The 13,066-nt window shown below is 43.9% G+C and overlaps 2 protein-coding genes across 3 annotated transcripts in view; one reads left to right on the forward strand and one right to left on the reverse strand.

The window, feature by feature from the left end:
- LOC306796123 (receptor-type tyrosine-protein phosphatase zeta-like) overlaps positions 1-4,271 on the forward strand; it is a 59,792-nt gene extending 55,521 nt beyond the window's left edge. Inside the window, exons 27-32 of the mRNA XM_079294898.1 lie at positions 95-168; positions 266-394; positions 517-666; positions 763-899; positions 1,050-1,185; positions 1,393-4,271. Of these exons, the coding sequence (XP_079151024.1) occupies positions 95-168; positions 266-394; positions 517-666; positions 763-899; positions 1,050-1,185; positions 1,393-1,536 (770 nt within the window). The 3' untranslated portion in view covers positions 1,537-4,271. The remainder of the gene's footprint in view (positions 1-94; positions 169-265; positions 395-516; positions 667-762; positions 900-1,049; positions 1,186-1,392) is intronic.
- A 68-nt stretch (positions 4,272-4,339) lies between these two features.
- Positions 4,340-10,912, reverse strand: LOC306795639 (HMG box-containing protein 1-like; the record flags this gene model as incomplete). Of its 2 annotated transcripts, XM_079294209.1 has the most annotated exons (13): positions 4,340-6,757; positions 6,854-6,995; positions 7,097-7,292; positions 7,436-7,554; positions 7,649-7,793; positions 7,876-8,032; positions 8,292-8,401; positions 8,525-8,636; positions 8,854-8,971; positions 9,101-9,296; positions 9,376-9,481; positions 9,914-10,018; positions 10,899-10,912. In XM_079294209.1, the coding sequence occupies 11 exons, from the start codon at positions 9,476-9,478 to the stop codon at positions 6,740-6,742; spliced, it is 1,416 nt and encodes a 471-aa protein (XP_079150335.1). In that variant the 3' UTR covers positions 4,340-6,739. The 2 variants fall into 2 exon arrangements, with proteins under 2 accessions (XP_079150335.1, XP_079150334.1); XM_079294208.1 differs by lacking the exon at positions 10,899-10,912 and having other exon boundaries at positions 9,376-9,483; positions 9,914-10,004.
- Positions 10,913-13,066: the final 2,154 nt, after the last annotated feature.

A 13,066-nucleotide genomic window follows, 5' to 3' on the forward strand; every position in this document is an offset into this window, starting at 1 on the left:
GTAGATTGAGGTGCACGACCACGTGGCCCCTGTTGTGATGGGTTGGCTCACCGGTGTGGTGGATATGGGCTGATGTCTCTGTGTTTTTGTGTAGTGGAAAGATCAAGAGTGTGTCTGACCGCTTCCGATGCAAACTCCACGGGATACATCAACGCCTCCTACGTCATGGTAAGACTACTGGGAACTGTTCATTGGTTACTGTTTTATTAAAGGACCCTTCGACGAAACATTTGCTGCTAGTTTTACGCTGCTGCTGTTTTCACAGGGACATCACCACAGCAAGGAGTTCATCGTGAGCCAGACTCCTCTCAGCAGCACGGTGGCAGATTTCTGGAGAATGGTCTGGGAGCACAGCTCACACACTGTCGTCCGTCTGCCAGACACACACTGTCAGGTACAGCACACACACACACACACACACACACACACACACACACACACACACACACACAGTACCTATACAATGAGTATATATCACACATACAATCTGACATGTTTTTCTGTTGATGTCAGAGTGAAGACGGGGAGTCTTGTGTTTACTGGCCCAGTAAAGACCAGCCAATGAGCTTTGAGGGTTTCACTGTGATATATTTGGGGGAGGAGCATGTGTATTTGTCCAATGACGAGAGACTCTTGGTGCAGTACTTCACAGTGGAGTCTCCACAGGTAACACACACACACACACACACAGTATTCTGTGTTTTACATTCATATATATTGTATATGCATATATACATTTTTTTCTTCTCTACCTCTGTGTAGAGTGTGCTGGAGGTGCGTCAGTACAGCGCCCCCTGCTGGCCCAACCCAGACAGTCCCATCAGGAACAGTTTCGATCTGGTCAGCACAGTCCGAGAGCAGAGCAGCCATTCGGACGCACCCACAATCTTATATGATCCGTGAGTACCACATAGACAGGATCAGCCTTCATGTGACACTTTCTTTGCAAGAGTTAATCTATGTGTGTGTGTGTGTGTGTGTGTGTGTGTGTGTGTGTGTGTGTGTGTGTGTGTGTGTGTGTGTGTGTGTGTGTGTGTGTGTGTGTGTAGGTTGGGAGGTGCTACATCAGGGCTGTTCTGTGCCCTCACCGCCCTGTCCTGTCAGCTCGAGGAGGAAGGAGCGGTAGACGTCTACCAGGTGGCGCGGATGACCAACCTCATGAGGCCTGGTGTTTTTAATGACATCGTAAGCACACAATACTCCCAATGCTCTCATTTCTCTCTGTCTCCACTTCACGATCTTTAAAATGACAATTAAGTGAGCAACTTCACTTCAGCCGCTGACCAATAACATATCTAGGAATTTAGAAAAAAACAACACTGGTAAGAGTTGTTTTTTCTTCTTAATAACAAAAAGATGGTTCAGTCTGGAATTTGCGTCTCGCCCCAACAGGAGCAGTACCAGTACCTGTACCGAGCTGTGCTGAGTCTGGTGAGCAGCCAGGAAGACCAGAGAGCCCTGCAGAGTCCAGAAACCAACGGGTCTGTACCACTGGGCCAGACTAACATCGCTGAGAGCCTGGAGTCACTCATGTAGACACACACACATTTACCACACAAGCATGTCACATTCACAGACATTGCATCATACAAGCCCACAGACACACCAGCGTGGACTGAGTGCTTTGGTGACTGAGGTTTGAGCTGACGTGAGATGATCGTCTCTGTGTCTGTGGTTCCCGGCTGTGTCCACTGAGTTATTTTGAGTTAAACGATGACAATACTTTACGAATGCTTTATAGAGCGACAGAAGCCCTGAGAAGTCTTAGTCGAAATGGTTTTCTCTCCGTGTGTATGACTTCAGAACAGGTGAAAAAAGGTTTTGCTGAAATAATATTTTTGTGTCTGTGAAAACAGTTTGGGTGAAAAAGTTTTGCCATGTGAATTCTTTTTAAATCTTTCTTATTGTTGTTGCAACACTCATTTTGGCCACAAGAGTGAAGTGCACCACGACTCCATGTTGTGAACGGGACTAAAAGCATTCATGTATTCATGCACTCCAAACACAAGCTACATATAACGTGTGATGGAAAGTGATGTAGCACTACTGTCATGGCATCTTTTGGCGCTCAATGTATTTTAATCGGCGCTAATCTGCCTTTAGGGAAAACATGAACGCTTGCAGTCCCATTCAGAACAGCAAGTGGTGCACACTTCAGCCTCATGTGGCTGAATGAGTACTACACAACAAACACTCTGAAAAATGATTTTCTTACCTGTTCTTAATAAGTCATAAACATTTTTCACTTGCCTCTAAGGACTTCTGAATCGATCAGTTCAAAGAAAAGTCCCTTCGATTGGTCAGACAGTTCTCCCTAGAGACCAAAATCCATTTAGTGCAATTGTAACTACACTCTTGATGGCTTATTAGAAAGTGAACACCCAATGACAATTTATTAATAAATGATGAAGATTTAAAACGGTACTTTTAAGAAGGAGAAAGGATAAAACCAGCCCAACCCAATAACTGATCTATAAAGCATTAGTAAATGATGTATTAACCGTTAATAAAGCCATTAGTGACAATTCAAAAGTCCTTTATAAGAGAAGTTCATTATTAGGAAGTGGTACCAAAATGTCATTGGAAATGATTTTCTTAATGATTTATCACTTTATCATTTTAATAACAGACCTACCTAAATTCATAACTTCTGTCTATTATCATCTTTCTTGAACATTTATTTCTTTGACTAGCGGTCTCTTTCATCGCTCTCTTGTCTTCTAAAAGACACAAATTTATACGAATAGAAATTGAAAACAGGCAAAACATAAATAGAAATAAATACAAATTAGATACAAATAAAAGTAGAACAAGAAGACTTGAAGGTAATAAAAAAGGGAAATGATGTAGGAAATGACATTCTCTTAACCTCTTGTTTTCCTACATATTTTATGCACCGCACATTAACCAGCAGATTTTTGGGGCTCAAACTACCACGTATCCTTAGTGAGAGAAATATTTTTGATTAACCAAAATCTGTTAAGGCCTCACTCGTGACACTAAATTGTTGAATTTCTCCGTTCATGTCTCGTTGCCACTGGCTCCATGGTCTCTGGTACCCCCGTGCCTTTTGCAATTCATGTTATTGTACTTTAAACCTGTTTTGATACAACAACTGTGTGACTAATATGCCAAAATAATAATCTGTGAATTCTTTTTTTTTTTTTCTATTTTCTATTGCGCTTGTTACTTTCATATGTGGAAGTCAGAGAAGAGACGAAACGTCGGATGTTTTGTAAAAGGTGCAATCTGGGATTTAAATGGTATTCCACACCAGGTCTGTCTGCGGAGTATCGAACACGACGGTCCCTGTAAGCCTGACAGGTGGCTGTAAAAAGCTGCAGCTCGAATTCATGTCAGTTAACTACTACGGTGTGTTCGGACCATTGTAGGTAAAGAAAGAAAACTAAAAAGACGGAGCTGGCCTACAATGTCCCAAATACACTGACGTAGTTCACAGTGAATTCCAACGGTTGGTTTTCCTAACGTTAAGGAAACATCAAAACCGTTCTCATCACTCATTGCAACAGAATACTCCAGCATTATAATCAGCTGTCATAAAACCAGTACACCAGTCAGCTGAGACATTGCAAACATTTAGTGTGGAAAGACCAAGAGCTGAACTTGATGATATTCTGTTAAACTTCGGACTGAAAATGAAATTCAGCCGGCGGGAGCTCTGCATCCCTGCGCCACTACTACGACTGTTTCCATTCGGAGCGAGTCCAGACGTGCCCATTGCGTCGGACACCATCGATCGACCTCTGACTCACTTTCAAACAATGTTGCGGCCTCTATGCGTGCCTATTTTGCATCCGCCCTGCGCCATATTTGGAGCACATCTGGGGATGCAAAATGGCACAAACCATGGAGGCTACTGCAACTGTGCCAGATAGCGATTCACACCAGATCTGACTGTAATGTGTCTGAACTCTGTGTAAATATCCCTGAATACATCAAAAAGGCCAAATTACTGTATGTTTATACTGTACCTCTATATATTTTCTATTTTACTATGTAAAAGAAAGTGATTTTCGAGTAATTTACACATTATACAGTATAACTGTGTTCTATTTGATAATTGTAGCCTGGAAATATTGATGATGTTTATAGTTTTAATGGAATGTTATCTTTGTATCTTTATGACAGAAGCAGCTTAATGTCTATACCTTTATCTCCAGCCATGCACTGGTGCAGTATGTAAATAGCAACACCAACCCTGTTTATGATTTTGAATGTTTCTTTTTTCTAGGAGGGAGAAATCAATAAAATGTTCTTGTTTAGACCCAAACTTATCTTTTCATTTTATTAGTCTCAAACACACAAAGCCACAGGTTTATCATGCTTTTATTCATATTATAATACACTGTTGCATGGTCTCCGCTGATCAACCTGTACGTGACACGATAGTAAAGACAAATGAATCATCAATGCACAACCATGAACGGTTAACAAGGATTAAGTCGAAACCAAAAATATATGCATTTCTATGTAATGATATTAATGTTTGTCACATATTATACTGTAGCAGTCTGTGAGATAAAGTGTATGTAGTGCATTAAGAATAAACCTCGTTATGCAGTGAGATCATGAGTACCCGCACTGGCTCAAGCAGATGCCCATCCTGCCTCCACTCACGTCCCCGTCGCTTTCTGCATGATGTTCATGTTCGCAGTGGTTTTGTTTCCATGCAATCAGTACTTACGATAGAAAGCAGCCTCTGTATTGTGATACTATTTGTTATTACAACAGCTGTCTTTGTTTCAAACTCAAACTGCACGAAGATCAAAAATAAATAAAACCGTTCTCTAGACCTCCATCTGAGCCAAATTCATTAGGACTTCAAATGATTCCACGGTGCATGGAAACACAATAACCTGAACAAAAACCTTTTTTCTGATTTCTGATCATGTAAAATTACGAGTTAATGGCCGCGTCAACTTTTTTGTCCCACGTCTCATCTGTCTCATCACAAAATGTGTCGGATTCGCTCAGTGTGCACACTACCCTGTTTTATAATCTATTCCTATTTTTGACATTTAGTAAAGTCATCAAAACTCATTGGAGAAGATAAACCTCAAAAGGGGCGGGGCCAAAGAAACCATGCTCATATTCTTGCTTTGAACCAGACAAACACTGAATAAAATGATCTCCAGTGGAAGCCGTCTTGAAGCGCCATGAAGCCTCAGCTGTATTAATGTCTCTTTGATTATACAGGAATACACCATTACTTTGATGAGGAGACATTGTGTTATGGCACATAGAGATGTTAGAACGGAGGACACGGCGGCGGTGTGTAGGTGACGGCTGACGAATCAAATCTTGGCGTCGTCCTGCTGCCTGTGGTGTAATGACTGTTTTCTGTAACATACCCATTTTATATATTTTGTGACATATACATATTAACGACCGTAAATTCTCACATAAGCCATAAAACAAAAATAAAAAAGTAATGTAGTTGCTAGTAAATATATGACATGTCATGGAAAATGTCATGGAAAATGCAGCACTGCATTAATTCTGTCTCAAGAAAACTGTTGAAACTCAACACTTCTTTCCTTTTTTAAAATAAAAGCCTTTGCAGAGTGAAAGAATTCTGCCTCCCTGAACCGCTGCACATTGTTATAATGTTTGGAAAACTGAGAAGCTTCTTACTGTAAAATATGGTTGATAAAATAGTTATAAACTGTAGAAGTTAAACTTAACATATAAAAGGCCAGAGTCTCTCCTAAAGTTGCAATCTCGTAAATCTTCCTTCCGGTCTCTTTGGCGACAGCTGTGTTTTCGTTTGTACGGCCACTGTAACCGTTTACTTGCAGCGCTAGCAGAGAGACACCTGGAGAAAGAAGAACAGCACGCTGCTTCACCGCAAAAGAGAGTTGAAGAGCCGGTCTGTTGATTTAGCTCCGCCCACCTCTGCTCGGGGATGGAGACTGCGTCAATAACTGCACACCGCAGACGCTCAGTTCATAGTACTGAACAGCTTTCATCACCTCATTCAGTGACAAATAGGGACAGACATGCATTTAAAAGGAAAATCTTCGAGATTATTACTTTAAGTTGGAGTTAAATAAAACTCCTGGCCCACTATTTGAGAATTCATGGCGTACAATTTGTTTACTAACTAAACGTGACATGATAAATTACACCAAAAGCAAGGTTACAATATGTAGTCTTGTGCAATATACTGAGTGCAAATGCAAGTAATACAGGCAAGAAAATACTTAAATATATTTCTTTGTATATAATATATAATTTTGGGAAAAGAGCTACATCGTCTCCTTCACCTAAAATGCTACAGCGCCACAACTTCCACCCGTTTCAAGCATGTGATGAGCATCTCTCTCCGTTATTGGCTGACTCACACATATGGTAATAAGTGGTGGCGATGAACTCCGGTTGAGCTGCTTTGTTATTGCGTTTGGGGAAAAATGTCATCTCAGGAGGGAGACGCGGCGGTGCGCTGTAGCATTAAAATGTTTCATCGCTGCTTAGAATTAGACGCATAATGAGCGATGCCACTTTGAAATATCTTTTTTTACATTTAGCACCTTTTCAAAGCAAGAGGAAGGGAGAGGCGTGTGTTGAGAGCGGCTCAAAGTGTCTACAAAAGGTACGATGCTGCTGCTCTGTTAACACGCAAAGCTCTCTTTTCCTTGTCACTTCTCAGTGTGTGTGTGTGTGTGTGTGTGTGTGTGTGTGTTCTCCTACAGACTGTTCTGTCTTCCTGTCTGCAGACTTAATTTCCCTGACAGCCCTGTTGGGACACAGAGGAGAAGTTAAGACAGCAGTATAAAGCACTGGATTAAGCAGAGTGTGTGAGTGTGTGATGTGTGTGTGTGTGTGTCCTTACAGAGTTAGTTTGTTTGCGTTTCCAGCAGTCTGGGTTGAGTCTCTTCTGTTCGTCTGCGAGGGCTTTGGCCTGCACGGTGAACGTCCGCCGCTCCTCACTTCGCATTTTCTTCCACCGCTCCCCGAGGAGGACGCTGATCGCTCTGCACACACACACACACACACACACACACATTACCTTATGACTAAACATTGACACAGCAGCTCCGCAGCACACACACGCACACACAGAGGGCACACCGACCTGTTGTCCTTCCCCGGGTACATCTGCGTGTACTCCATCCTGAACTTCTTGGCGAACAGCATGAAGGCGTTCATTGGCCGCTTGCACTTAGTGGGCGTGGCGTTGTTGCTGCTGCATGCTGCCGCGGCGGCGGCGGCGGCGGCTTGCTGGCTTTTGGTTGGCGTTTGACGAGGAGAGCGGGCGTGACCGGAACAGTCTGCAGGTTTAAAGCAGATCCACAAGTTTTGTTTTTTTCCTCTTTTATGAAATGCATCCTCTTTCTCACACAAGTGTTTTCGTACAGTGCATTTTTGCAAAGTGTTCTCAGTATCTGTGAACAGGCAGCATGAGGCGCAGTACCTTGTGACGGGTCTCTGTCTGGGGAAACGGCTCCCCCGCTGGACTGCGAAGCACGCCGCCGCCTCGCCATGCTGCTCAGCACGTAAACCGCAGAGGAGTCCCGAGGAGTGAAATCATAACTGGGGAAGACACGCGTGTAAAAACAGGTGTTTCACTCAGACATGCTCACCTGCTGATGGGCCTTTTGCTGCTTTGGGTTTAGAACACTTTTACCTCCTGAATGTGTCGAAGACCAGCGAGTCGTCGGTGTGTTTGGCGTCTCTGTGTCCCGGGGGGAGGCACACGTCTCCCACCTCCATCTCATAGCACGGTATCCCATAACGCACCACGGTCAAGCTCGGGTGAAATGACGACCAGCCTGACGGACAGCAAGGCGCAGGGTGTAAAGAGCGTCGCTTAATGAAACGGCCGCAGCGTTTGTCTCTCGCCGTCGCTCCTACCTTTCTTTTTGACGTAGAAGGGGTGGTCGAGGTGGCACCGGGCGGTCACGGCGGCGTGCCCAAATGCGCCGGGGTCAAAGGTCAGTTGAAGGAAGGCCTGACCAGACAGCACAGTCTCTGAATGCTCCACCAGCTGCAGACCCTCGGAGCCATAACTCTGCAAAAGAGCGAGCAGCGCATTGACTCATTGCGTACAATTACAAAACGAGACGATGAGGAAGTACAGCTGCTCAACCAGGGTCTGTGTGTGTTTTTATAGCCAATAGCCAATAAACGTAATATGGAGCCATTGGTAGAGGTGAAATGCTGCATGTTTTACATTGTACCTGCTGCTGCTGCTGTTAAAAACACAGCACATTAACACAGACTCTACACTGACAAAGTGAAGGTAAAGTGCAGCGTCTCGCACGATGTACCGTCACAGACCCGGACCGCTCCTCGTCCACAGAGTCCTCCTCGGCCGAGTCCAGCTCCTCCACGTTCTGCCACTCCATGTTGGAGCCGCGGTGGAAACGCAGATTGGTGCCTGGTGACAGATGAAAAGCCGCTCTGAGATATGAACGATAGGCTCCAATACAATCTCACATTTATGTCTTTCGAGCAGAGGGAAGAAAAAGTGAGGTAGCAGCAACAGAGTGTGTGTGTGTACCTTTGAGAAAGCAGTGCCAGGCCGTGGGCGGACAGGAGAAGCTCCAGCCCATGTCTTCATTATCAGACAGAGAGGATCTGGTCGACACGGCAGAACCACATTCACTGCTCTTCTGTGGAAACATGGAGCATCTGTCAGGCACGACTCAGGAATCTAACAGCGGCCAAAGAGTTTGTGCAAACACCACAACATTGTTGCCCCGATGAAGTCAGTTTCACTGTGTAAAATATAATAAAAGATGCATTTCTTTTGTTTTGTTTTTAATTTCTTCTTCAGATATTGTGTCGGTGACAGTGATTAATGATGGAGCGGGTGAACACGAGCTCTACCCTGGTGCGCCGGCGCTCCCTGCCGTGACCTCTGGGGTGCGACGGGGGGAGACGAGAGGGAGGCCGGGCGTAGGAATGTAGATTGCTGATGGTGCTGGAGCGGCAGGCCGGAGAGGAGCTGAAAATGACACAAGGCTCATGAGTGGAATGCAGGCTCACTGCAGCACATTACAACCATGCGTTCTCTGTTGTATTCCCGCTTGTGCTCGGCAGCGTTCGTGTTTCAGGACGTGGTTGCGTTCGCTACCTGCTGCCGGGAGGCTCTCGCAGCAGAGGGCTCTGAGGTCCGGTGGCGATGTGAGCCAGCTGCGTCAGCCAGTGTGTGTCCGGAGGCAGAGTGCGCGCACGGCGCTTCTGGTGCGACACGCCCGCGTCCACCTGGTAGACAGGTGGCGCCGCTGGCACCGCCTCCTCCCGGACCTCCTGCAGGTCTGGGAGGTCGTCTAGGAGGAGGAAACAAATGAAGTGTTTGATAGAAAAAAGAAAAATATATATATTCCGCATGCTCGTGTCTTTATGTACCGTATTCCATGTAACTGTCGCTGGTGGGGAAGCCGAGTGAGGAGGAGAGGCGTTCCTCACAGTGCAGCAGGTCATGTGACTGGTCTCCATCTGCATCCATCATCACCTCTGAAGGTAACACCAGACAAACAGCGTAGGGAGCACACTTCAGTTACAGGATGTACCATGTTTAAATGTCACAATTCACAGCATTTATTAATTTGATTAATACATAAATAAATACAATTTATTGCAATTTCAGAGCTTAGTCTGGCAGCTGGTTGGTAGTTATGGGTAAAGTCTGTTTCCTGAGCTCTATGCAGTCTTCTGTTGCTCTGGGGAAACTTTTTGGAAAAAATAAAAAACTTCTAATGATGTCATAAGGGTCACTCCACATATTAATGGCATGCCCGTGTTACAGACAGGAGGTCTCTTGAGTCCCACAGCTTCACGAAGTGAAATACTAAATCAGGGGAGTTACCCCTCTAAGAGCGCTGAGTCATTAATTACACTGCGCAGTCATGCGCGTTACCTGCGCAGCGCGCCGCTCCGGGGTTACCTGCGGGTTCACCCTCAGGCTCAGAAGGCCGCGCGCTCTGACGTTTGGGGTCACCGGACAGCACTGCGGGGGTCACCACCTCCCAGACCATCGCGTCCACGGGAACTGAAACGGTCACTTCATTAGCGTGATATTTTTTATTTTATTTATTTTATGTAAATTATCAAATTAAATATAGTAAATATATTGTTGGTTGAAAATATAATCGTACAGGTAAAGCTAAACATGACTGGCATCTGCATTACTGGACTCCCATGAGCACCCACTAACGCATGCGCGCACAGGAACTTGATCCTCCAATGAGCCGTAAGGTATAGGCTGGGGTTGGGGTGACGTAAGGAGACATAAGGTGACGTGAGGTAACACAGAGCTAGTTACCTAATAATACACCGACACACGTTCTCAAAGCTCCAGTGTGTTGACCAGGTTTCTGTGTGTTGGATATTATTGTCCATAGCACGTTGACATATTCCGTTTCGAACACGTAAACACGATAAGAGCGTGTTCTGGGTCATATCTATTTCACAATAATCTCGTCATGTGACTCCCCTCTTGTTTATAAACTTTGAGATCCTGCACGCATGCGCACCTAAAAGCCCATTCATTCAATGGGGAGAAGGGCAGCGATAATACGTTTGAACTAAGTAGTTCTCAATAAGTAACAAAACAACACGAAAATAAACCAGCTATGACACACTGAATATTATGGACTGTTACTAAATACGTGCTGTACACGTTCTCACGCGACGATAAACTTCAAAAGAAGCTCCGTTTTCTTGTCGCGTAACAAAAAGTGCCGTTGAAACATTTGACGTTACGTCGACGAAAACGATTAAAAAAAGGTTCAGCGTCCGTGTTTCACCAGCCACATAAACGAGCCCAGTGATATTCAGGGTGTGAATACAAGAAATACGTTTAACTACGTTTAAATGGTGGAGACATTCTGTTGCGCAAAATGCAGTTAGAACAAAACAACTAACGTTACCGTCAACAATGAAGCTCCACGGAGAGCGCAGAGAAACTGTATTTAAGGAGAAAAATACACGCTGTCAGTTCCACGTTACTGCTCACGTGCCAGGTTTTGGGGGAAATTATTCAAATGGCGTCGTTACTTCTCAAATTCAACGCTTTAAAACCCACAAATGATTTCAATGAAGTTAACTTCACTCACCAAAACAGTCGCCTCTTACGGGTGAGGGGGCGGGTATAAACACTCTGTCCCCAGCGGTCTTATTGGCCAGACCTGATGTCGATCCGCGGCTTCCCTCATCCTCATTGGTCAGTTCAGTGCAGCTCGTTCACTGTTATCGCCACAACAATAAACATCGGCTGGGTTATTAAAGTGAAGAAAGATGGCCAAACCAAAGTGGCGAATGAAATACATCTGATCTCTTATCGTCAGAATGGCCGTATTTCAAACGCTGGAATTAGACTTTGAGACAACAAGTTATGTAGAAATTATTATCTTCATGTCTCACAAAGTAAAAATAATCTAAATAGTTCTAGCTCAGTTCTAGTTATGAATCCCCTCTTTCTTTTTGTTATTTTATGTAGTCGGACTAGGTCCTTTATGTCTACTGTGTGTGTTTATTTATTACAAACAATATGTACATATAAAATGTTTTATTTTTTTTCATAAACAAGAAAAAAGTCCAATATTCACATTTCAGCCTACAAACTATGAGGTGCTGATGTGTGACGAAGAGACGGACTGCAAACATGAAAAACGTGAGAAAAAGCCGAATGCAGCAGACAAATAGCCTTCAGCGCAATATTCATACCTACCATTTGGTGTAATTATACATGTTTCACTGCTGCAGGCAGGGTGGAGGGTGAAGCCATAATTATAGGCGTCCTCTCATTTAAACAGAGGGGAAGTAGTAACCTTACTCAGGTAAAACATACTTTGTAATAACAAGTACTCACGAAATACATATCATTAGTGACTGTAGTGGCCATTTGTCGGCTAAATCAAACTTAAACAAATAATAATCAAACGCCACTGATGCACCGTGGTCGGTATCTTTACGCAGCCAGAAGAGAGTCAAATGTCCAAGCAAGATTCCATTTTGGTGTATTTATTAAATAAAGCGAATAAAACAAGCAAACAAACTAATTAACAAAACTCCTGTCGTGATGTCTCTCCTGTCCTGTGTAGCTGGTAAAAACTATACGTCCATCCCGGTGCATGCTGGTCCTACCTTTCTACTCCTTTAAATAGCAACAGGTGCCCACAGTAATTACCCAAAAAATAATAGAAACAAACAAATGACTATTAAAGAGAAAAATAATCTTAACATATGAAACATCTACAATAATTAAACAATACTACTTATAAATGAAATAACAAAATACAATATCAAATAAATAGCTCCAACATTCCGGCCCCTAATTGTGCATAATATCACAATTATTATTCTCAAACGAGCTATTCCTACAATAAACATGACCTAAAGTTAATCTTCTTCTTGACACCTACAACAAAAAGAAAGATTAGAGAGAGAGAGAAAATAGAGGTCGAGAAAACATCAGTCCATGATGTTTAGTCTGCTGCTTCCAAAAGCAGACAGAGCTTCGTCACCGGCCTCTCCAGAATGCTGGTCCTGGTTTGAAGTCGCACAGACCGCACCAGCCCCTTTGTATCTGGTCTTGCCTCCAAAACTTTTCCCATCATCCAAGATCCTCTTGGAGCTGTGGAGTCCGCAACAAGGACAATGTCTCCAGTAGTGAGGCTTCTTCTTGGCCTTGTCCACTTTTGTCTCTCTTGCATTATAGGCAGGTACTCAGAGATCCATCTCTTCCAGAAGAGTTCAGCCATGTACTGTACTTGCTTCCACCTTTTCTTGATGTATAGATCACTTTGAATGAATAGTCCTGGTGGCATGATTTGTTTGCCCTTTAACATTAGAATGTGGTTTGGTGTGAGAGCTTCAAGGTCATCTGGGTCATCTGAGACTTTTGTGATGGGTCTGTCATTTAGAATTGCTTCAACCTCACAGAAAATAGTCTGGAGCCCTTCATCGTCCAGAATTTGCTGTTGCAGAACTGAGGTGAGAACACCTTTCACTGAAACAATCAGGCGCTCCCAGATGCCGCCTTGATGGGAAGCTGCTGGGGTGTTAAAGTTCCATTTTATGCCATCCTGGACCAAAG

This window comes from Melanostigma gelatinosum (assembly GCF_949748355.1).
Source record: "Melanostigma gelatinosum genome assembly, chromosome: 22".
Taxonomy (NCBI): Eukaryota; Metazoa; Chordata; class Actinopteri; order Perciformes; family Zoarcidae; genus Melanostigma; species Melanostigma gelatinosum.